This window comes from Bubalus kerabau, chromosome 3, assembly GCF_029407905.1.
Source record: "Bubalus kerabau isolate K-KA32 ecotype Philippines breed swamp buffalo chromosome 3, PCC_UOA_SB_1v2, whole genome shotgun sequence".
In the NCBI taxonomy this organism is placed as follows: Eukaryota; Metazoa; Chordata; class Mammalia; order Artiodactyla; family Bovidae; genus Bubalus; species Bubalus kerabau.
In genome coordinates this window covers 169838491-169864204 of record NC_073626.1, presented here as the reverse complement: position 1 = coordinate 169864204, position 25714 = coordinate 169838491, and the positions used below count along the sequence as shown (strand labels likewise).

At 45.0% G+C, this 25714-nt stretch overlaps 2 protein-coding genes and 1 long non-coding RNA gene across 3 annotated transcripts; 1 reads left to right on the top strand and 2 right to left on the bottom strand.

Annotated features, from left to right (window-relative positions):
- Positions 1-2735: 2735 nt before the first annotated feature.
- LOC129647332 (small cysteine and glycine repeat-containing protein 7-like) lies at positions 2736-3065 on the top strand. The gene has a single exon (XM_055574467.1). The coding sequence runs from the start codon at positions 2736-2738 to the stop codon at positions 3063-3065; it is 330 nt and encodes a 109-aa protein (XP_055430442.1).
- A 2155-nt stretch (positions 3066-5220) lies between these two features.
- Positions 5221-6468, bottom strand: LOC129647872 (uncharacterized). Its single transcript, XR_008712555.1, has 3 exons — positions 6364-6468; positions 5602-5764; positions 5221-5287 (listed from the first exon to the last, which is right to left on the bottom strand). It is a non-coding gene; the product is annotated as an uncharacterized LOC129647872 (long non-coding RNA).
- A 3033-nt stretch (positions 6469-9501) lies between these two features.
- On the bottom strand, positions 9502-9928 carry LOC129647331 (small cysteine and glycine repeat-containing protein 7-like). The gene has a single exon (XM_055574466.1). The coding sequence runs from the start codon at positions 9829-9831 to the stop codon at positions 9502-9504; it is 330 nt and encodes a 109-aa protein (XP_055430441.1). The 5' UTR covers positions 9832-9928.
- Between the last annotated feature and the right edge of the window lie 15786 nt (positions 9929-25714).

Sequence of the window (25714 nt, the reverse complement as noted above, 5' to 3'; positions counted from 1 at the left end):
CTCAGGAGGGCAGGGAGTTCTGATGCCGCTTTCTGCTGGCGAGGCCTTTATATACCATCTTGGGAGATGGGAGAGGGAGTGACCCAGGCCTCATGACCAGTGGTCACTTCCTCCTTGCTGCCATTGCAGCTTTCAAATAGGGTTGTCTAGGCTTCTTCCTTGTTCACATTCTTAAGGACTACATTTAACCCAACACATTTGCTAATTTTAGCTTTCCTCTTTAAAGTCATTTTAGAAACAAGCCAAGAGGTGCTAACCTGTTGGAGGGGATCTTTGAGGAAGCCCAGTTGAGTCTAAGATTCTGAAGTAAGAAGGCCCTGGATTGCTATGAGCCTCCGTTCTGTTTCTCCTTAATGGTTTTCTCTCCAAAGAGTCAGTTGAAATCACCCTGCTTTCACAGAAATTTTGAGAGGCAGGCAAGTCAACATGAATGCCCACACTGAACAAGCCATTCTCTTTCAAACATTTCCCCTTTGTTAGTACTGTGTACTTTCTGCCTCATTACGTTGGCCATTTTAGTTCTTATGAAGCTACATGTTCACAGCTCTATTTCCAAAAATTGTTTTTGAATGAAACTAACGTCTTTCCTTTTTGTAACCTCAAAAGTTGTCTACTAGAAGCCTTGATCCATGCTCTCCTCTCTCACTCTACACTATCTCCCTGAATGCTCATGTCCACACCCATGGTTTCCATTTCCCCATGTATATGCCTGGATTTGTTCCTCAGATGCACACACCCAGCTTGGAATCTTCTTCAGATTCCACACTTAGCCAACTTGCAGTCCACCTTCTCCCTGCAGGCATCTCAGAGGCACCTCCAGTGTCACTTGTCCCAGACTCAATTCATAATCTTCCCTGACTCCCCATCCCCCCAAAATGTAAATTTCTCCACAGTTCCTTACCCATCAAGTTGGCAGTCCATTTAAAAAATTGCCTTTGGCACTTCCCTGGTGGTCCAGTGGTTGAGAGTCCGCCTGCCAAAGCAAGAGACATGGGTTTGATCCCTAGCCTGGGAAGATCCCACATGCCCCAGGGCAACTAAACCCATGAGCCACAACTACTGAGCCCACATGCCCTAGAGCCTGTGTTCCACAACAAGAGAATCCACTGCAATGAGAAGCCCACACACCGCAAAGAAGACAGTCCCTGCTTGTTGCAACTACAGAAAGCCTGTGCACAGCAACAGAGACCCAGCACAGTCAGAAAGAAATAACTAAATAAAAATTTTAAAGTCGTCTTTGAGTCTTTTCTTTCTCTCAGCCCATATCTAGTCTTTCACAAAATTCAGTTTACTTTTGCCCCTTTAAAAGCTCTCACATCTGTTCACCTATCTCTGTCTGCTCCACTGCCCCCCTCACTCCTGATGAAGCACCCCCTGAGCAGCTGAAATGCTCTTTGGTCCACATACAGAAATAGTCTGTGCTCATTGATAACACCACCTATCAGTCCTGGGGCCACAGCATCTCCTTTCACTCAAATTCCTGAAGAACAGTCTCACCAAATTGACAATGTGGATTCTGAGCAGCAAGCCTGTTGCCAGAGAAGCTCCGGGAGACAAACATGCCCACCAAGGTCTCTGGACTCAGTGATGGCGAGAGATGCTCCTACATCAGCTTGTGTGATGAAAAGGCCACCAGCACTCTCGTTTTTCCTTCCTTATATTTTTACAGCCTCCGTGTTGGTCCCCAGTGCTCACATCCCACCAGGATCCACGGCTACATGCTTCATCTCATTGCCACAGACTCCATTCTTCCCCTACTTCTCTGGCCTCTGTACCTGTACTCCTTGGGTATCCACCCTGCTCTCAGAATCATCTAAGTCAGCTACTTAGCACAGGGGTGCTTCCCTCAGACATCAGCTGGTGTCATATCATCAAAGACAAAATCAGTCCCTTATCCAAAGCTACACATGCCAAGAATACACTATCAGTATGCAGACTCTTCAGAGGATCTGTTGGGCTGGCCAAAAAGTTCATTTGGGTTTTTTCATGAGAGGGTATAGAAACCTGAACGAACTTTTTAGCCAACCCAATATTTCTGTTTTAAAAAGAATCATTACAGCCTGGCTGTGAGAAGACAAATCACAAAGGTACACCTCAAATGAAGAGGTGGAGAATGAAAAGTTCTAGCTTCAGCAGTTCCCACTGGTCACAAAGCCTGATCACAGCATCTGGCCCTGTTTGGAATTTGTGGCCATTTTCACATCCCCAGCTTCTAAAGTCACTATATTGCAAACTCTTTGAGGTCAGGGATTGTACCTTAAGCTTCACTGTCCCGACCCCCTTGGAAGCTCACAGATCACCTGGCCTGGGGGCTGTCCAATGGCAGGTGTGGGCTGTAGACAACCCCGCCCAGCACTCACACTCACAGTGATAGTCCCCGGGTATTGCAGGATGATAGAGAAGTCTGCCCATTCCTGTTGACAGCCGGGTTCTCAGCATGCTTCCCTGGAACATTTTAAGCCTTTTCAAATTGCACTGGAATATAGATTTACGAAAGAAAAAAAAACATTGAAAATTTGGTAAAGGCAAAGATATCCAAAAGGGAAGTAAATAAAAGATGATGCAGTCTTCCATGTAAATCCAGACAAATAGCAACAGGGAAGTGGTCATGTGTCTTCCCTCTCCTGTCCCCAGAGCTGGTATATAAGGATCCCCTCCAGCAGAAGGTGACATTCGACCTCCCTCACCTCCTGAGTCTCCCTCCTCACCTCTCCTGAGTCCTCTCTACTGACACCATGGGCTGCTGTGGTTGTGGAAGTTGTGGTGGCTGCGGCGGTGGCTGCGGCGGTGGCTGCGGTGGTGGTTGCGGTGGTGGCTGCGGTGGTGGCTGCGGTGGTGGCTGTGGCAGCTGCACCAGCTGCAGATGCTACCGGGTGGGCTGCTGCACCAGCTGCTGCCCCTGCTGCTATGGCTGCTGTGGGGGCTGCTGCAGCGTCCCCGTGGTCTGCTGCCACCGCCGCACCTGCAGCTGCAACTCGTGTGGCTGCGGCGGTGGGAAGGGCTGTTGCCAGCAGAAGAGCTGCTGCCAGCAGAAGTGCAGCTGCCAGAAGCTATGTTGCCACTAGGCTGCCAGTCTGGCTTCTGGGAAGGTGCTGCAGGGAGCCATGTTCTAGGTAAGACTACCCATCTCTTTCTGTCTGCTCCTCTTTGACTTTTAAGTCACAAACATGGCTGGATCCTTATCATCAGTCCATGGAAATCTCACATTTCTGGAGTTTCTGTTTTCCTGCCTGCATTTAATAAACACCAGCCAAAATAATAAATGTGTAGTCTTCTCTGTTTTGTGTGTGTGGGGTGTGTGTGTGTGTGCATTCATTCACTCGGTCGTGTCTGACTCCTTGCGACCCCATGGACTGTAGCTGACAGGCTCCTCGGTCCATGGGATTTGTCAAGCAAAAATACTGGAGTGGGTTGCCATTTCCTACTCCAGGGGATCTTCCCAACTCAGGGATAAAACCTGAGTCTCATGCATTGGCAGACGGATTTGCCACCTGAGAAGCCCCCTTCTCTGTCAATTGCTGTTCAAATCATGTTCTCAACAAAACTGAGTCAAGATAGTTGATGTTCCACATTCTCGAAATGCCTCTAACTTTGTGTTTATTTGTGTCTTATTTTCACCATTGCATTGACATCCCTGTAGACATAAAGCCACTGTTGTCTTAGTAAATTGCATTAGTGTTAGCTGTGGCTTTCCTGGTGGCTCAGAGGGTAAAGATTCTGCCTGCAATACAGGAGACCTGGATTTGCATTAGAGCAAGACCCATCTCTTTTCTCTTTCAAGTCTCTCAACAGTCTATCAGGAGAAATGTGTTTTGATCCCAACAGACAAGGCAAATGTTACATAAGTAAAGGCAGCAATGAATCAAAAACTAGATACAGTCTTATGGACTCTGTGAGAGAGGGAGAGGGTGGGAAGATTTGGGAGAATGACATTGAAACATGTAAAATATCATGTATGAAACGAGTTGCCAGTCCAGGTTCGATGCACGATACTGGATGCTTGGGGCTGGGGCACTGGGACGACCCAGAGGGATGGAATGGGGAGGGAGGAGGGAGGAGGGTCCAGGATGGGGAACACATGTATACCTGTGGCGGATTCATTTTGATATGCGGCAAAACTAATACAATTATGTAAAGTTTAAAAAGAAAAAAAAGAAAAAAAAAAACTAGATACACTTTTTGTCATAGATGTAGTTAGTGAATGAGTAATCTGTGTGGGTTTATAAAGAAGCAGGGGATTAGGGGCACATCCTCAGTGTTAGCACTTCAATGTAGTACACTAGACTCTCCCCAAATCTCTCCCTGGATAGAGTCTTAGCAGCAGAAGTCTTAATGCATCAGTAAATATTTGTACAGATCCTGCATGGTCATGGGGTCACTCAGGAGCTTGGTCACCTTTAGGCTCATGTTTATGATGATCACTCTTCATCTCTTCATAGAGTTTCCTTCTCCTGCATTTTGATTATAATTGTCATGCCTCATTACTAAGAAGAAAATGGCCACCCACTCCAGTATCCTTGTCTGGGAAATCCCATGGACAGAGGAGTCTGGCGGGCTACACTCCATGGGGTCTCAAGGAGTTGGACATGACTTAGCAACTAAACAATAACCACAGCAACAACTTCAAAAAACAACATAAATGGAGGTGCTGGGTCCCACATGTTCCTTTGCCACTAGCTCTGCAGTTCACCTGTGCTTTCCAACGAGGCATCTCCCTCACTGACCATCCATATCCTCCAGCTCAGACCTCCCAGAGCCGGACCACAAAGTTTAGCTCTAGCCAAGACCAGCACCATGGATGTCTGAGACCAGCCTCTGAACACAACAAGATCAGCCCTCGGTTATAACGTGAGACTGTGAGCACTGGAATCCAAACAATCAAAAAGGGCAACTTTCAAGCACCCCGTTCCCTGAAGAGTCCATATACATGATAAAACGTGTCCCCAAACACCCCTTCCGTCACTCTCCCATACCCTTCCTTGGCCCTTTTCTGTGGACTCCAGCTGTTTAATCCATCATGGTCAGTTGGGAGTTCCAAGCAGGGCTGGACAGGAGAGTAAAGCCTGAGGGAAGCCAAGCGCCTAGGAAATGTCTCCCAGAAGGACATTCTGGCACCAACCCCACGAGGTTCACTTGGGGTGTTTTCTTGTCCCTCTACACAGAGCCTGACACAAGGCAGATGTTTAAACAGGTTGAACTGACCAAATGGAACTAAATAACCAAAGGAGGCATGAGTGAAGTAACCATGTCAGGTAAGACTTCCAAAGGAGGTCTTCCTTCTCAGCTCCTTGAAATTCAGAAGATAGCATTTGATGAGAGTGTGTGTCTCCCCCAATTCTAAGTTGACGAGGTAGGTTTTGGCAGTCACCTGACTATGCTTTCATTTTTTCCCCCCACCTCCAAGAGCCCTGATCCTCTAGTGCTCTCTGGTTACCCACCTCCCCTTAGTTAATCTCAGCCTCAAGGATTTATCCCCCGGGACCTCCACCCTCTGATTCGTCCTTCTGGTCCCACACTCCACTCTTAGAACCACAATCATCACATGGCTATTCCCAGCTAGGAGGGATTGGTCAAGAGAGAAGCCCCATCCATCCTTCTTACCCAACGTTTCCTCACTGGGGATCCTTGGGGCAGTTTTCCCACAAAGAAAGGTTGAGCAGACAAATTCTGGAGATACAGCCACTCCTCCCACGGAAGATAGAACCCTTTTTAGGCTGTTGGTCCCTTGTCCCTCTCATTAGACATGTGCATTTGCTTTCAGTCACTGTGAATAAAAGACACGAGGCTGTCAGGATGAAAGAGATGTCACATTCATCATTGACACTAATTTGTGAGAAAGGGACCCAGGTGGCCAGTCAACCACTGACAGTTACTGAATGTTTATTTGCCAGGCATGGAGCTGAGTCTTATGGGGGGATACCCAGAAGACATGATTCCTTCAGTTAGATAGGTGGCAGTTTGATATAGAAAAGAAGATATGTGTACATCCATAAAGGCTACAGAGAAACAAAAAGCAAAGCAAATATAGGTCACAAGCAAAAGCACAAGAATGAAGGACATGTGATATGACATCTCTAGGTTGTGTTGTTCTTTTGTTATGAGTTGAACTGTGTCCCCCCACTCATGCTCAAATCAATATGTTGAAGTCCTAACCCTTTGTACCTCTGAACCTGACTATATGTAGAGATAAAATATTTAAGGAGGTAATTAAGTTAAAAGAAGATCATTAAAGTGGGTCCTAAACAAATGTGGCGGGTGCCCTTCTAAGGAGAGGAAGTAAGGACACAGACATGCCCAGAGGGAAGGACAGGCAAGATGGAAGCCATCTGCAACCAAGGAGAGAGGCTGCAGAAGAAATTTAACCTGCTGACGTCTGGATCTTGGACTTGAAGCCGAGGAACTTGAATTTGATCTTGGACTTGCAGCTGAGGAACTTGAATTTGATCTTGGACTTGCAGCCTCCATAACTGTGAGAAAATGAACTCCTGCTTGAGCCACCCAGTTTGTCCTCCTTGGTTATGGCAGCCCTTGCAAACAAATCCACTCTCTCGGTAATGTGTGATGAGTATCAACCACCTGTGTTTCTGTGAGTGTTGAGCTGTAGGCCTAAAGAGATGCTGTGACTTAGGTGAACCTGTGTAATGACTCATTCTTGATGTTTAAGTGAAAGAAACATGCTGCTGTTGCATCCATGATGTGGTCCAGGTATGCAGCCTGGTTCCTGGCTTTCCTTGACATGCTCTGCTCTCTCCCTCCTTCTGAACATGATCCACACTAATTCCCATCACATAAAACACCATGCCATGAACATGCCATGCCATGAACAGACTCTATGCATGGACAGGGTGGGGAGAGGGTGTGATGGGGGTTGGAGAGTGGAGGAGGAGCACTCTGAGTTCACACATTCTACACCATAACTCAATTGGTGACTAGTTTGCTTTCTGTAATCCTACTGAGAATTTGGATCTTCACTAGGTTATCTGAATAATTGGCATAAACAGTCTGTGTGCCTTACTGTGGGAAACAGATAAGCAGGGCCTATAGGAATTTGCAAATTAAGTGCAAATAATATCAGATTGAAGAATGAAAAGATTTGCTGAGCTCAACTGAGCTACAGAAAATATTTTCTTTCTTACATTGTGACCCATCACTTTGTTCCCAGTACTTGGTCCATCTGAGAAACTCATGCCTGTAGCAAAGGAATGAGGAAACTTATGCAAAAACAATGATGCTGACCACCCCATCTAGGGATAACAGCCTCTGCCACTCTCTGGCTCTTGTCCAAACTGGACCACGTGTGACGGAGAAAACATACACTGAAAAGGTCACGTGGAACAAGAAGCCACATGGTTCAGTGCAATGAACCTGTTCTGGGTGTTTGTAAGAATGGTCTTCCTAGCTCTGATGGAAACATCTACAAGGCCAGGCATCACACTTAGCCTTGAATTAGAATTATTTGTGTGCACAGTCATCCCCCACAAACATTCTAAGGCAGAGTCTGCTCCATCTTTGAACTGGCATCATCTCTTTAGACCTATCTTTATACCTAGGAGCCTTTCAATGAACATTTGTCAACAGAAAACAAACTCTTCTGAAATATTCAAATCCTTCTAAATACTATCATGGTTTGAATCATAAAACATCACTTGTATTTCAACTTGCGTCTTCAAAATGAATGATGATTATCGAGGATTAACTAAGGTCTAGTTTCCTCTAGGAATGAGAGAGGTAGATCTTACCCGCATAATGATTTTCCAACAGGAAAGGACTTCCAACAGTCTGGCAAAGGGACACAGACTAGATGACGGCTCAAAGTCCTGATAGGCTTAAGAGTCTAAGAAACGGAAATAAATACACAAAAGCATAAATTATATCTTAAGCTATTAAGATCTGATACAAATTAGAAAGAAACCCTAAGTCTTAACAATAAATCCCAAATGAGGCTAAATTATTTGGTTGGTCAAAAAGTTTGTTCAGGTTTTTTGTACAATCTTACTTTTTGGGCAACCCAATAACATAAACAGAAAAGCAAGCAACAGTTACTTCAAAAGAACCAGTGGGGCCTAAGGCTGGTGCAAGAGAACAAACATAACATAAATATCACATCTACCAATGCCAACTTATTTAGCACAACCTGATGGTTTTGATTTTTGTAGTTGTTTTGTTTGTTTTAGTCACTAAGTCATGACCCCACTCCTTGCCACTCCATGGACTATAGCCCCGCCAGGCTCCTCTGTCCATGGGATTTCCCAGGCAAGAATACTGGAGTGGGCTGCCATTTCCTTCTCCAGGGGATTTATTCCCAACCCAGGGATCGAACCTGTGGCCCTGCAGTGGCAGCCATATTCTTTATACCACTGAGCCACCAGGGGAAGCTAAACTAATAATAGCAAAATTCTAACTGTACACTGCTGCCTGAATTTATATGCGGAAAAAAATGAAAGGGCCCACACTGCAGGGGTGGAGCTCTGCCCTCCAAGCAAAGAGTAAATGGCCCCAGTGGATGGAAATCTTAAGGCAATGTAGTCATCCATAGTTTGGTAGTAGATGTATTTATGAAAACTTTGTTTAAACTGGTTCTTTGTGAATAATACAGGACTTTTAATAAACTAGGAAAACATCCATCTGTAAATAAAACTGTTACCTCAAAAGTGAGTTGCCAGTCCAGGTTCGATGCATGATACTGGATGCTTGGGGCTGGTGCACTGGGATGACCCAGAGGGATGGAATGGGGAGGGAGGAGGGAGGAGGGTTCAGGATGGGGAACACATGTATACCTGTGGCGGATTCATTTTGATATTTGGCAAATCTAATACAGTTATGTAAAGTTTAAAAATAAAATAAAATTTAAAAAAAAAAAAAAAAAAAAAAAAAAAAAAAAAAAAGTGAATTCAAATTGTGAACAAAGCCGCACTTTCAAGTATGTTTGTTCTGCTTGTGTTGAAACTGGAGTTCATAGACAGTGGAGACAGAAAAACTGTTCTCATGGTCCTTCCTGGCTCCACTGTCACTGCCCCTCCACCAAGAGACTTCTAAGAGATTGAGATCTTCTAGGAGGTGAAATATAATTAAACCAAAACAAAGGCAAAGAGAAACTTCTAAATGATAAATTGAATTATTTTATTAGGAAATTTAGAAAACAGTTGTTGATAAACAGGAATACGTGATAGAAAAGGTATACAGTGATAAGAGCACATAATTGAGAACTAAATGTTCATCTAAAGGATATTGGGAATTGTGATCCTATTTGACGGAGCTCAGTGATGTCGACTCTTCTTTAGGAGTCAGGTTGTACTTGGGCCTTTATTTTGGATGTTTGCTAATCGATTGGAAACTTTTCAGAGAGAGAAACTAAAAATACGCAAAGCAGAAGAGACAGGAATCCAAATCCAGGAGCAAAGTTGCAGCCCAGGAAGGTTAAGTCCTAGAATCCCAGGTGATGTCAGGTAGGGCAGGTGAACAGGGTAGAGAGACATCCAGAACAGAGACTGAGCCGGTCACCTAGTGGCAGCATTGCTTCTGGCAGCCGCACTTCTGCTGACAACAGCTCTTCTGCTGGCAACAGCCCTTCCCACCGCTGCAGCCACACAAGTTGCAGCTGCAGGTGCGGCGGTGGCAGCAGACCACGGGGACGCTGCAGCAGCCCCCACAGCAGCCATAGCAGCAGGGGCAGCAGCTGGTGCAGCAGCCCACCCGGTAGCATCTGCAGCTGGTGCAGCTGCCACAGCCACCACCGCAGCCACCACCGCAGCCACCGCCGCAGCCACCGCCACAGCCACCGCCGCAGCCACCACCGCAGCCACCACAACTTCCACAACCACAGCAGCCCATGGTGTCGGTAGAAGGGACTCTGAGTAGAGAGGAGAGGTGAGGAGGGAGACTCAGGAGGTGAGGAAGGTCTGATGCCTGCCTCCACCAGGGGCCCCTTAAATACCATCTCTGGGGAGAGAAGTGACCTAAGCTTCGAGGTCACTTCCCTCTTGTTGATGCAGATACCCACAGTGGAATCTCACATGGCCTTGTGCACTTCCTTAGTGGATCCTTCTCACTTAAAAAACTTGCTAAATTTAGCTTTTGCTTGTCTTTTTAAAGCCATCTTTAAAAATAGAACAGGAAACAACTATTAACCCCCTTTTCTCTTTAGGGAGTTGTAAAGGTCTGAACAGACCAGAATTCTCTTGGCTGCTTTTATATCTCTCAGCCTGTCAGCCCAGGACAGAGATCCTTCATTCCCGATTACCAGGTTGGGAAAACATTGTTTTAGGGGAACATTTTGAACTCAAAAGGGAAATGGTATTCCCGGTCACATTATTTCATCCTGGGATAATCCCTCACCCTCTAACGCAGGTTAGGACTCCAGTTCAGAAGAGAATGGTCCTGTGTTATCAGGGGTTACTCCAGGGCATGCTTTCAGTTGTGTCAGATGATAGAAGCACATCCTAAGAAGAACATTCCCAGGTCACCTGCCAAATTTAAGGACACTTCTGCTATCATCAGCCTGTTCAAAGAGGACAAGTAGCAACAGAGACGCAGACACAGAACAGACTTGCAGACACGGCAGGAGAGGTTGGACAGTTGAGAGAGTAGCATGGAAACATATGCTTTACCGTGTTTGGAACAGATATCCAGTGGGAATTTGCTGCATGATGCAGGGTTCTCAACCCAGTACTCTGTGACAGGCTGGAGGGGAGGGAGGTTCACAATGGAGGGGACATGTTTCAGTCTATTCCCTGGTGGCTCAGATGGTAAAGAATCTGCTGGCAATGTGGGAGACCTGGGTTCGATCCCTGGGTTGGGAAGATCCCTGGAGAAGGGCATGGCAACCCACTCCAGTATTCTTGCCTGGAGAATCCCATGGACAGAGGAGCCTGGAGGGTTACAGTCCATGGCAAAGGGTCAGACACGACTGACTGAGTAACACACATGGCTGATACATGTTGATGCATGACAGAAGCCAATACAACATTGTGAAACAATTATCCTTCAATTAAAAATAAACAGATAAATAAAAAGAAGGACAAATCAAAAAGCAGGTTTCTGACATCTCTGTGTTGCTGGGGTGGTCAGAGACCATCCACGTGGAATACTTACTTGAAATCATTGCTTTCACATGGCTGTCACTAAACAGACCACTCTTTCATGTTAGAGGCAATCACTGGAGTCTGCAGGTCAGGTTCTATTAGCCATTCTCAGATTAAAATACTCCTATGGGTCACCCTCAGAGAACTCTGCAGTCAAGGGAGAAAATATTTTTTGCAGCAAATGAAACTTGAACCCATGGGCTCTTCAGTTGCCTTCACATACACCCAGAGGACTAAAAAGTTTCTTTATCCAGTGACTGTACCTTTTTGACTCCAAAGAACATGTAGCTACTTCTGTAGTGTTGGGCTTCAATCAGTTACTTGTGTATTAGTATCAGAGTTTACTACAAGATGGCAGAATAGAAGGAGGTGTGCTCATTTCCTCCTGTGAGAACTCCAAAATTACAACTTGCCTGCCACAGGGGCAGAGGCTCTGGGTGCAGCAGACCTGGGTATGGCATAAGCTCTCTTGGAGGAGGTCACCATTAACCCCACCATAGAGCTGCCAGAACTTACACAGGACTGGGGAAACGGACTCTTGGAGGGCACAAACAAAACCTTGTGTGCACCAGGACCCAGGAGAAAGAAGCAGTTACCCCACAAGAGACTGACCCAGACATGCCCATGAGTGTCCAGGAGTCTCTGGTGGAGGCGTGGGTCAGCAGTGGCCTGCTTCAGGGTTGAAGGCACTGAGTGTAGCAGTGTCTGCATGGGACCTTTTGGAGGAAGTCTCCATTATCTTCATTACCTCCACCATAGTTTGGCCTCAGGTCAAACAACTGGGAGGGAAGACAGCCCCAGCCATCAACAGAAAATTGGATTAAAAATTTACTGAGCATGGCCCTGCCCTACCACTGCTGACCCATACCTCTGCAGAAGACACTCAAACACAGTTCCAACTCAGTCTCTGTGGGTCTCTGGGTCCTAGTGCACATAAGGTTTGTTTGAGCCATCTGAGCATCTCTGCCAGGTATGGGGTTTGATTCTAAATGTGATTTCACCCCTCCTACCATCTTGCTGGGGCTTCTCCTTTGCTCTTGGATATGAGGTATCTTTTTTTGGTGGGATCCAACATTCTCCTGTCAATGGTTGTTCAGCAGCGAGTTGTAATTTTGGAGTCCTCACAAGAAGAGGTGAGTGCACATCTTTCCACTCCACCATCTTGTAGTAAACTCTGATACTACAAGACCCAGACCCAGACTACAAGAACAAGACCCAGTTTCCCCCTCAGTCTCTCCCATCAGGAAGCTTCCATAAGCCTCTCATCCTTATCCATCAAAGGGCAGACAGAATGAAAACCACAATAACAGAAAACTAACCAAACTGACCACAGGGACCACAGCCTTGTCTAACTCAATGAAACTATGACCCATGCAGTGTAGGTCCACCCAAAACAGATGGGTCATGGTGGAGAGTTCTGACAAAACGTGGTCCAATGGAGAAGGGAATGGCAAACCACTTCAGTATTCTTGCCATGGACAGTATGAAAAAGCAAAAAGATAGGACACTGGAAGATGAACTCCCCAGGTCACTAGGTGCCCAATATACATATGCTACTGGAGATCAGTGGAGAAATAACTCCAGAAAGAATGAAGAGACAGAGCCAAAGCAAAAACAACACCCAGCTGTGGATGTAACTGGTGATGGAAGTAAAGTCCAATGCTGTAAAGAGCAATATTGTATAGGAAACTGGAATGTTAGGTCCACGAATCCAGGTAAATTGGAAGTGGTCAAACAGGAGATGGCAAGAGTGAATATCAACATTTTAGGAATCAGTGAACTAAAATGGATTGGAATGGGTGAATTTAACTCAGATGACCATTATATCTACTACTGTGGGCAGGAATCACTTAGAAGAAAAAGAGTAGCCATCAGAGTCAACAAAAAATCTTAAGTGCAGTACTTGGATGCAGTCTCAAAAATGACAGAACGATATCTGTTCATTTCCAAGGCAAACCATTCACTATCACAGTAACCCAAGTCTATACCCCGACCAGTAATGCTGAAGAAGCTGAAACTGAACAGTTCTATGAAGATCTACAAGACCTAGAACTAGCACCCAAAAAAGATGTCCTTTTCATTATAGGGGACTGGAATGCAAAAGTAGGAAGTTAAGAGATACCTGGAGTAACAGGCAAATTTGGCCTTGGAGTATAAAATGAAGCAGGGCAAAGGCTAACAGAGTTTTGCCAAGAGAACACACTGGTCATAGCAAACATCCTCTTCCAACAACACAAGGGAAGACAACACATGGACATCACCAGATGGTCAATATCGAAATCAGATATTATATTCTTGGCAGCAAAAATGGAGATGCTCTATACAGTCAGCAAAAACAAGACAGAGAGCTGACTGTGGCTCAGATCATGAACTCCTTATTGCCAAATTCAGACTGAAATAGAAGAAAGTAGGGAAAATCAGTAGACCACTGAGATATGACCTAAATCAAATCCCTTACAATTATACAGTGGAAGTGAGAAATAGATTCAAGGGATTAGATCTGATAGAGTGTCTGAAGAACTATGGACAGACATTCATGATATTCTACAGGAAGAAGTGATCAAGACCATCCCCAAGAAAAAGAAATGCAAAAAGGCAAAATAGTTTTCTGAGGAGGCCTTACAAATAACTGAGAAAAGAAAAGAAGCTAAAGGCAAAGGAGAAAAGGAAAGATATACCCATTTGAATGCAGAGTTCCAAAGAATAGCAAGGAGAGATAAGAAAGCCTTCCTCAGTGATCAGTGCAAAGAAATAGAGGAAAACAATAGAACAGGAAAGACTAGAGATCTCTTCAAGAAATTAGAGATACCAAGGGAACATTTCATGCAAAGATGGGCACAATAAAGGACAGAAATGGTATGGACATAACAGAAGCAGAAGATATTAAGAAGAGGTGGCAAGAATACACAGAAGAACTGTACAAAAAAGAACTTCATGACCCAGATAACCAAGATGGTGTGATCACTCACCTAGAGCCAGACATCCTGGAATGTGAAGTCAGGTGGGCCTTAGGAAGCATCACTACAAACAGAGCTAGTGGAAGTGATGGAATTCCAGTTGAGCTATCTCAAATCCTGAAAGATGATGCTGTGAAAGTGCTGCACTCAATATGCCAGCAAATTTGGAAAACTCAGCAGTGGCCACAGGACTAGAAAAGGTCAGTTTTCATTCCAATCCCAGAGAAAGGCAATGCCAGAGAATGCTCAAACTACTGCACAATTGCACTCATCTCACACGCTAGTAAAGTAACGCTCAAAATTCTCCAAGCCAGGCTTCAGCAATATGTGAACCATGAACTTCCTGATGTTCAAGGTGGTTTTAGAAAAGGCAGAGGAACCAGAGATCAAATTGCCAACATCCGCTGGATCATGGAAAAAGCAAGAGAGTTCCAGAAAAACATCTACTTCTGCTTTATTGACTATACCAAAGCCTTTGACTGTGTAGATCACAACAAACTGTGGAAAATTCTGGAAGATATGGGAATACCAGACCACCTGACCTGCCTCCTGAGAAATCTTTATGCACGTCAAGAAACAACAGTTAGAACTGGACATGGAACAGACTGGTTCCAAATTGGGAAAGGAGTATGTCAAGGCTGTATATTGTCACCCTGCTTATTTAACTTTTATGCAGAGTACATCATGAGAAATTCCAGGCTGGATGAAGCACAAGCTGAAATCAAGATTGCCGGGAGAAATAGCAATAACCTCAGATATGCAGATGACACCACCCTTATGGCAGAAAGTGAAGAAGAACTAAAGAGACTCTTGATGAAAGTGAAAGAGGAGAGTGAAAAAGTTGGCTTAAAACTCAACATTCAGAAAACTAAGATCATGACATCTAGTCCCATCACTTTATAGCAAATAGATGGGGAAACAATGGAAACAGTGACAGAGTTTAATTTTTTGGGCTCCAAAATCACTGCTGATGTTGACTGCAGCCATGAAATTAAGACACTTGCTTCTTCAAAGAAAAGCTATTACCAATCTAAACAGCATATTAAAAAGCAAAGACATTACTTTGCCAACAAAGGTCCACCTAGTCAAAGCTATGGTTTTACCACTAGTCATGTATGGTTGTGAGAATTGGAGTATAAAGAAAGCTGAGAGCCAAAGAATTGATGCTTTTGAATTGTGATGTTAGAGAAGACTCTTGAGAGTCCTTTGGACTGCAAGGAGATCAAACCAGTCCATCCTAAAGGACATCAGTCCTGAATATTCATTTGAAGGACTGATGCTGAATCTGAAATTCCAATACTTTAGCCACCTGATGCGAAGAACTGACTCATTGGAAAACACCCTGATGCTGGGAAAGATTGAAGGCAGAAGAAGGGGACAACAGAGGCTGAGGTGGTTGGATGGCATCGTTGACTCGATGAACATGAGTTTGAGTAAGCTCCAGGAGTTGGTGATGGACAGAAATGCCTGGCATCCTGAAGTCCATGGGGTCACAAAGCCTGACATGACTGAGCAATTGAACTGAACTGATGGGTCACCTTCAGCCTGTCCAAGCAGCAAACAGCCGAGGAAAGCCCAGGTGCCCCTTCAGCCCTCTTTGGGACCCTAAGGGAGGAATTTGTAATTCCCCTGGAATAATGTTATGATCTGGGTCTTTAGCATAGGCTCTCTTCAAGTTAGTTTTTAGTTACTTTAAGAAGTCTTTAAAATGCCTTCTGTATACTCCTTAGAAAGCCAGAAAGTTAATCAAGTGGTTGAGTGCTCTAAACACAAAACCACTAAACCCTGACTACACTCACCTGACATTAGTCATTACATTTTCAGGATAACCCCCGTGTAAAACACCCAGTTTATTTCTGCTGATATTTTTTGGCTGACGTTTTATAATGTAGTTATATTGGTAGTTTTTCTTTCCTGTAACAGAGTAAAGACAGAACTGTAAAATTACTTAAAGAACTATACCAGAAAACACAGGATGAACAAGCATTTCTTTCATGCCTTCAGCTAGTATACAGTTCTTTCCAACTCTCTAATCTTCTGGATTTGTCTATTTTTATTAAAAGGGCACATGAACTTCTGCTTTAATGTATCTTAATACTTTCCCATCATATAAACTGAGAGGAAGGCAGTGTTATCAGCTTAATAAATAGTTGTTGAGTTACTTCTCATCCGAGGAAGTGGCTCTGCATGGCACTATGAGAACTTTTGGTGGTGGTTTAGTCTGAAAGTCATGTCCAACTCTTGCAACCCTATGGACTGTAGCCCACCAGGCTCCTCTGTCCATGGGATTCTCCAGGCAAGGACACTAGAGTGGGTTGCCATTTTCTTCTTTAGGGGATCTTCCCAACCTAGGGCTCAAACTCAAGTGTCCTGCATTGCAGGCAGACTTTTTCCTGACTTAGCCACCAGGGAAGCCCATGAAAACATAACAAGATGAATCCACAAGCTCTTTGTCTTGTAAAAAATGCATATAAAGAAATCTTGATGCAATGGGACCAGAACTAGAATAACCTTGTAAATAGATGTTCTTAGAGGTCTGGAGTTTGTTGATTCTAAGTGTGTGTAAGAGAAGGAGAACTGGGATGACTAGGAGGACTGTCACATGAAAGGCCTCCTACGTAAGAGCTTCGGTAAAGACTGGAGACGGGAAAGTGTGAGCGGTGGTCAGGCAGCAGCTGCTATAGGTCTATGGGTGGGACTTGCAGGATAGGACTTGGGAGAGGCCCAGAAGGCTAAGAACAGTGAGAACAGAATCTGGGGACAAAGTACAGTCAAAAGGGAGAGATCCTTGGGTACCACATTGAAGACTCATTGGAAGTGTGGAAGTCGGTGAGAACGTTACCAAGGCTGTTGCCCTGCCCCTGAATGGAAACAAGCTGTTCTTATCTGGGTTTCAGGCTCAATGATAAAAACAGGAAGCTTCAAAAAGAAAAAAACAACTGGCTTGAACTAACTAAGCTCAAGATGGTGGAAGACCGGACTTCCAGTGGACCTTGGGAATCATTAAATGCTCCCAGTGACTTCCTAAGTGGTTCAGTGGTAAAGAATTTGCCTGCTAATGCAGAAGACACAGGAGACGCGGGTTCAGTCCCTGGGTCTGGATGATTCCCCGGAGGAGGAAATGGAAACCGATGCCAGTATTCTTGCCAGGACAATCCCATGGACAGAGGAGCCTGGTGGGCTACAGTCCATGGGGTCACAAAGAGCCGGACACGACTGAGCGACTGAACACACACACGCACACTCACTGTAATTCATTAACAAACTAAATGACACACCTACTAGTGCCCTGACAGCTGGCAGTTGCCATGGCAACAGTGGGAAAAACCCACACAAGAACTGAACAGTGTCGCCTGAGTTCTGGGTCCCAATCACACCCCTGTTCTTGGATACATCATGAATATTCCTCCCTCTCTTTACTCAATTCCCTCCCTTTTACCTCAGCCTTCCTATTTATAATGTGCCTATGCCGGGATGGAACTGAGAAGCCAATACGTGTACTGTGTCCCCATTTCTCCGTTCTTTGGCCAGTGAATAAAGCTTCCCATCTCAGGTTCAGTTTCACTGTTGGCTATGCAAATCTGAGCAGAAAAGGAACCTCTCCAACTAAGACAAGGCATCCCAGCCTGGGTTAGGACCCCGGCACAGGCCCAGGCAACCAATTTAATAACAGAAAATGTGATTCATGTTTCAAGAAAGTGACTAACAGCAAAACCAGGACTTGGGAAGATGAAACTGAACATGGGAGTGAGTTAAAAGATGTTTGCAACAGTCCTGGCCAGATAGAGTGTGGCGACCAGCGGGCAGAAGCTGGGGAAGTGAGGGAAGGAAAGAGTGGTAAATTGGGAATGGAACGTTTCCCAGGGGAGCATCACCGCGGGAGAGAAAACAGGGTCACAGTAAGAGTAGCAAACAGTGTTTTACCAGACCTGCTATTAGTCACTTAGTAAGTGGCCGATAAACACTTGTTGAATGTGATCAATTGGTTGATGAATTAACTGAATCCCCCTTTATGCTCCATGTGGGTCTTCTCACCCTCTTCAAAGTCCTCCTGCTTCAACAACCATTAACCCAGGTGTTCATGTGCTCGGGAGCACAACACACTCAGTTGTCCTGTGGACCAGCTCTTTCCTTTGCTTCATTTTCTACCCTGCACGGTCTCCCAGGCCAGCGGTGATACAACTCTGAGGCCTTTCAGCAAGAAACACCATGAAAGTACGTGGTGGATGTGACCTCCTGCAGGTACCAGACGAAGGTCCTCAACTGGAGCCCACCAGTGTCACCAGCTACCAGGCTGTGTTGTACGTGCTGCCATGGCAACACTCCTGGCCACATCTGCGGCACGTCACCCTGCACTGATGTCACTCTGCCACAGTGGAAAGAATGTCCTGCCCCCACTTTTTGCCACATTTTGTTATGTGGTCCCAACATGCTGACTCCCCGTGACTCACAGGGAATTGTTCTCACTGCCTTTTCTCTGCATTGTCAGGTTCAAGTCCATACTGGGATACAACTATTATAGTTCCATGACTTGGACTACCCAAAAGATCTCCAGTAACTAGGGTGTTGTCATCAAATCAAGCTGCATTGTTGTTGTTTAGTCACTAAGTGGTGTCCGACTCTCTGCAACCCCACAGACTACAGCACACCAGGCTCCTCTGTCCTTTACTATCTCCCAGAGTTTTCTGAAGTTCATGTCCATCGAGTCAGTGATGCCATCCAACCATCTCACCCTCCACTGCCTACTTCTCCTTTTGCCTTCAGTCTTTCCCAGCCTCAGGGTCTTTTCTAATGAATGGGCTCTTCACATCAGGTGGCCAAAGTCTTAAAGCTTCAGCTTCAGCATCAATCCTTTATGAATATTCAGGACTGATTTCCTTTACAGTTGACTGGTTTGATCTCCGTGCAGTTCAAGGGACTCGCAAGAATCTTCTCTAGCACCACAATTCAAAAACATTAATTTTTCAGCATTCAGCCTCTTCATGGTCCAACTCTCACATGCGTACATGACCATTGACTGGAAAAACCATTGCTTTGACTAGATGGACCTTTGTCAACAAAGTGATGTCTCTGCTTTTTAATACGCTGTCTGTTGGTCATAGCTTTCAAGCTTCACTGTCTGACTTCTTTCCTTTAAAATAACTTTACTTGCTTTTCTGACACAGTGGGGAAGGGGATGGTGGGATGAATTGGAAGATTAGGATTGATATATATACACTACCCTGTGTAAAATAGCTAGCTAGTGGAAGCTGCTGTAAAGCACAGAAAGCCCAGCTCGGTGCTCTGTGAAGCCTAGAGGGTGTGATGGGGGTGGAGATGGGAGAGAGGTTGAAGAGAGAGGGGATATATGTATATGTATAGGTGATTCACATTGTTGTACAGAAGAACTAACACAACATCATAAACCAATTATATTCCAATTGAAAAAATAACTCTACTTGCTTTTGTTTTTGTTTAAACACCCCTCAGTCTTCATCTCAAGGGGCTCCTGGCAATCCCCCTTCACCATTTCCCTAAACCTCACCAGACACATCAGCACCTCCAGACCAGTGAAGCTGAAGTTCAAGCTGGACAGTCACTGGTGTCAGGGACATAGTGGGAGTAGAACTGATAAAAATCTGTGGTTATTCAAGAGACTTTCCATTTTGTGCATATAAAGAGGGTATGTACACTGTCCTAGAGGAAAGACCAAAAGCTGAGGGATGTGGCAAAAAGGTATGTCAGGGACACTTCACAGAGTCAAAGAGGTGATGGAAGGATTATACATTGACAAAAGGCAGATAGAGGCTAAAGAAATAAAGACTCAGAGTACACCAAGGTCACCCATGGATCCTGGACCATCATTTTTAATCCTAACAACACCTTGCATTGCAAAAGAATGCAGGAGTCCCTATAATTACCTGAAGACTAAATTAGACTTCCAAACAGACGCCATATAATGGATTCTTTGCTTTTCTTGAATTTTTTTAACCAAACTCAGAAAAAATATTGGGCAATAATCAAAACACATTCAATTCACCTACATACAGAGCCATCAGCTTGGCCCCACTCTGTGGGGACAGATAACAATCCCAAACCCAATTCAGCCAGCTTATATGACAAAGGTCATTGAAAACCACAGGGCATTCAAACTTGTGACCCATTAATCAGTAGCACAAATGCCTACAAAAAGCATGGCTCCCGATGTGTAAGCATACCAGTTAAAAATAGCCAGGTGCTGCTGACCTAAATATACGCGATTGTGTAGCATATCTATCAATTAGCTTCCTGCTTACAATAAACACTTTAGGGACTTCTCTGGAGGTCGAGGGGCTAAGTCTCTGCCCTTCCAATGCAGGGGACACAGTTTCTTTCGATCCCTGTTCAGAAAACTGAGATCCCACATGCCTCACAATGTGGCCAATAATAATAATAAACTTTAAAGTCTTTTTTTTTTTTAAATAAAAAGATAAACACTTGAGCAAAAGCAAACCAAATCAACAAATATTTGTAGAACCTCTATTATGTGCCAGGCTACATAGGTGATACATAGAAATGTGCTTCTAGTAATAAGCAATTCCAAACTAACAAGAAGTAAAGTTCAGTCACTCAGTCATATCCAACTTTTTGTGACCCCATGGACTGAAGCAAGTCAGGCCTCCCTGTCCATCAACAATTCCTGGAGCTTACTCAAACTCATGTCCATTGTGTCGGTGATGCCATCCAACCATCTCATCCTCTGTCGTCCCCTTCTCCTCCTGCCCTCAATCTTTCTCAGCATCTGGGTCTTTTCAAACGAGTCAGCTCTTCACATCAGGTGGCTAAAGTATTGGAGTTTCAGCTTCAGCATCAGTCCTTCCAATGAATATTCAGGACTGATTTCCTTTAGACTGGACTGGTTGGATCTCCTTGTAGTCCAAGGGACTCTCAAGAGTCTTCTCCAACAATCAATTCTTTGGTGCTCAGCTTTCTTTATAGTCCAGCTCTCACATCCATACATGACTACTGGAAAAACCATAGCCTTGACTAGACAGACCTTTGTTGGCAAAGTAATGTCTCTGCCTTTTTAATATGCTGTCTTGGTTGGTCATAGCTTTTCTTCCGAAGAACAAGCATCATTTAATTTCATGGCTGCAGTCACCATCTGCAGTGATTTTGGAGCCCCCAAAAATCAAGTCTCTCACTGTTTCCATTGTTTCCCTATCTATTTACCAGGAAGTAATGGGACCAGATGCCATCATGTTAGTTTTTTGAATATTGAGTTTTAAGCCAACTTTTTCACTCTCCTTTTTCACTTTCATCAAGAGGCTTTTGAGTTCCTCTTCACTTTCTGCCATAAGGGTGGTGTCATCTGCATATCTGAGGTTATTGATACTTCTCCTAGCAATCTTGATTCCAGCTTGTGCTTCTTCCAGCCCAGCATTTCTCATGATGTACTCTGCATATAAGTTAAATAAGCAGGGTGACAATATACAGCCTTGACATACTCCTTTTCCTATTTGGAACCAGTCTGTTGTTCCATGTCCAGTTCTAACTGTTGCTTCCTGACCTGCATACAAATTCCTCAAGAGGCAGGTCAGGTGGTCTGGTATTTCCATCTCTTTCAGAATTTTCCAGTTTTTGGTAATCCACACAGTCAAAGGCTTTGGCATAGTCAATAAAGCAGAAATAGATGTTTTTCTTGAATTCTCTTGCCTTTTTGAGGATCCAGCGGATGTTGGCAATTTGATCTCTGGTTCCTCTGCCTTTTCTAAAACCAGCTTGAACATCTGGAAGTTCACGGTTGATGAATTGTTGAAGCCTGGCTTGGAGAATTTTGAGCATTACTTTGCTATTGTGTGAGATGAGTGCAATTGTGTGGTAGTTTGAGCATTCTTTGGCATTGCCTTTCTTTGGGACTGGAATGAAAACTGACCTTTTCCAGTCCTGTGGCCACTGCTGAGTTTCCCAAATTTGCTGGCCCGGTGAGTTTACCACACAAAATCGACAGAAGCAGAGAAAGAATACACTGCTGTGGGAGGCAAGGCCAAGGACATCAGCTAGAGCAAGAGCCTTGCAGAACCATCCTCGGCACTCAAGCTGGCCACCCTGGCAGGAATTCCCAGGCTCTTCAGAAACCACCGGGCTCTGCAGAGTAGGGGGGCTGTGTGAGTTCTGCCTTCCTTTGGGGCCATCTTTCATCTCCTAGATTTTACAAAAGAAACCAAGACCCACCACCATCAGTCCCCACCCTGGAAAAGCCTCGGGCAAGTCTGAGCACCAAGAGACCCCAGGAAAAGAGTCATTACGGGCAGCATCAGAGGGGGCTGGGCTGATAAACACACATAATCGGCTGATAAACGGCTCTGCAAGCAGGAGCGGGAGATGCCACACCAACAAAAGAACTGATGATACATGTGACTAGTGAACAGTTTTCCTTGGGCATTGAGACATTTTATTAGACAGTGTAAAACAGCAAGTGTACACATACAGCAGTGGAAAAGAATCCACACAGGCAAGAAACGCCAAAATGACCCAAATCTGGGCCTGAATGGGTTGAAAGATTAAACAACACAATCAAATATCCTAGGGTTTATTTGTAAATGAGGGTTCTCTGCAAACTTGGGCTTCGTCCAGCTATCTTGTCATCAGTTCTTTGCAGTATATTTGTTTCCTGCCGTGATGTGTGGTTTGTGGGCAAAGGAAGATCTCAGAAAGACAAGGCACGGAGCACAGGAAGGAGAAGAAGAAAAGCTGGTGATGGAGGCTTTACGGGAAAGAAATGGACCGAAGAGGGTGAAGTAGCCTTACCAGTAGGAGAGGGCGTGTCCTCCGCAGCTCCTGGGTGGAGCCAGGCAGTCACCTAGTGGCAGCATTGCTTCTGGCAGCTGCACTTCTGCTGGCAACAGCCCTTCCCACCGCCGCAGCCACACAAGTTGCAGCTGCAGGTGCGGCGGTGGCAGCAGACCACGGGGACGCTGCAGCAGCCCCCGCAGCAGCCATAGCAGCAGGGGCAGCAGCTGGTGCAGCAGCCCACGCGGTAGCATCTGCAGCTGGTGCAGCTGCCACAGCCACCACCGCAGCCACCACCGCAGCCACGGCTGCAGCCACCACCGCAGCCACAACTTCCACAACCACAGCAGCCCATGGTGTCAGTAGAGAGGACTCAGAAGAGGTGAGGAGGGAGACTCAGGAGGGCAAGGAGGTCAGATGTCACCTTCTGCCAGAGGGGACCCTTATATACCAGCCCTGGGGACAGGAGAGGGAAGACACGTGACCAATTTGTTGGAATTGTTTGTTTCCTTTTCTCTAGGAAAACCTCTTCCTCCTCCTGCTCATTTTCCTTCTAGACACTGTTTGTCTCATTAAGTCACATCTCTTCAGTTTAGCTAAATTTACCTTTGTTTCACCCAACGGGAGCATTTAGCAAAGGACCTGCCCCTGTTTTCAAATACAGCCAGTGTTAGCATAGGCGAACTGGGGATACCTTCCTGCCCACTGGCGTTTTCCTTAGTCACTAATATTTTCCCAGGAGAACCATGTATTTCCCTCACCTCTCCAGAGAAAACTCCTAGGGGTCTTTTCAGTAGGAGAAAGTGAGTACAGAACCTTAAGAAGGTAACTTTCAACATGGCTGTTGCCATCATTGGTCTGAAAGCCATAGATCCACACATATATAAGCTAGTGGATATGTCTGTTTCTCTAACCTGGGATAGAAGCTCTGATTGCAAAAGGTGAACTCAGTCAGCAAATTATAAAAATCACCCTCTCTGTGAGGAAGCCCAGATCCATCTACAGGACCTCCTAACCCTCACATTTCTGTCTTGTAATTAATATGTCTTGCATGAGTCATATGTATGTCCAGTCTTAATCATCGAGCAGGCGACAAGACAACCACGAGATGAGACTTCACAAGCCCTAGGAAACTCTGTCCCCCAAAAGACCCCCTCCTCTGATGGCTGACTTCAGCAGTGTCAGCTCAGGACTCACATTAGATCCTTGGCTAGAGAAGGGCTATACTCAATGTTGAAAAAAGAAAGTGAAAGTGTTGGTCGCTCAGTCCTGTCTGACTCTTTGCAACCCCATGAACTGTGGCCTGCCAGGCTCCTCTGTCCGTGGGATTCTCCAGGCAAGAATACTGGAGTGGGTTGCCATTTCCTTCTCCAGGGGATCCCGGGATCCACCCCATGTCTCCTGCATTGCAGGCAGATTCTTTACGGTCTGAGACACCAGGGAAGATCCCATACTCAACACTGGGTTTTCCAAAATGTGTTTGGTAGAACACTAGTTCCACAGGATGTTAAAACTTACAACAACACAAAAAAAGATTCAGTTATGTTTAAAAAGTAATCCTTTTAAATAAAGCTAACCGGATGTTTTGACTGTAGATCTTCTCAGAGCTTCAGTGAGTCCTGTGACTCTCAACAGAGCAAACCTACTAGACCACAGAGCCTACTCTCAGCTGGAAAGCTCTGCTTTCCTTCACTCCTCAGGTGAGAGAGCTCCCAGGACAGTCCCAAGTTCAGATTCTTATGGTGAATTTAGAAAAACGTTGACCAAGGGAATGGAAAGGGTAGAACAGCGGTTCTCAAACTTTTTGGTCTTGGGACCCATTTTGCTCTTAAAAAGCACTTATGACCCCAAAGAGCTCTTGTTGTATGACTGGTATCTATTGCTACTGACTATATTAGAAATTAATACTAAGACATTGTTAATACTTAATTATGAATTCATTTTAAAATAACAATCCCATTACTTGCTCACATAAAATAACACATTTTGGGGACAAAAGCACTTTCCAAACAGAGAAAAGTATTTATTGAGCACAGTGGCATTTGCTTTACATTTTTGCTGATCTCTTTCATGTCTGACTTAGAAGATGGCTTAGAGTTGGCTGGGCGGCCACATCTACTCCTGTGTTGACTCCATCGTACTGTGTTGTTCTTATTGAAGCAAATGAAGAAAACTCAGCCTCACACAGACAGGCAGTTGAAAAAGGAAGATAATCCAAGGATCCTAGAATCACACTTCAAGGACTGCTAGAGCAAAGATTCAGAAACTTAGCTCCCTGTGGAAATAGCCTATGTAAAAATGTTCCCAACTATTGATTTTCGCTTCATCAAGGATACATCTTTATGCTACTTTATAGAATTTTAATGCTTCTATATTAAAATAGTTACCACATGCTGCCATTTTCTAACAGTATTTTCTAATGCATTTCCCACTCAACAATCCTGTGATTGTCTCTGTCTTTAAAATAAAGCTGAGACTCAGCAGGAGCATTCAGTGCCCTCAACAATCTGGTTTCAATTGACCCTTACAGCCTAATCCTCTCTGTCCAGAGTTCCAGGGGGACCCAAGATGATCAAAAAAGAGGAAGGCTGGAAATTAATTCCATTACTAACAGGCTTCCCTGGTAGCTCAGTTGGTAAAGAATCTGCCTGCAATGCAGGAGACCCTGGTTCGATTCTTAGGTCGGGAAGATTGGCTAAAAAGGGGATAGGCTACCCACTCCAGTATTCTTGGGCTTCCCTTGTAGCTCAGCTGGTAAAGAATCTGCCACAATGCGGGAGACCTGGGTTTGCTCCCTGGGTTGGGAAGATCCCCTGGAGAAGGGAAAGGCTAGCCACTCCAGTATTCTAGCCTGGATAATTCCATAGACTGTATAGTCCATGGGGTCGCAAAGAGTCAGACAAGACTAAGTGACTTTCATTCACT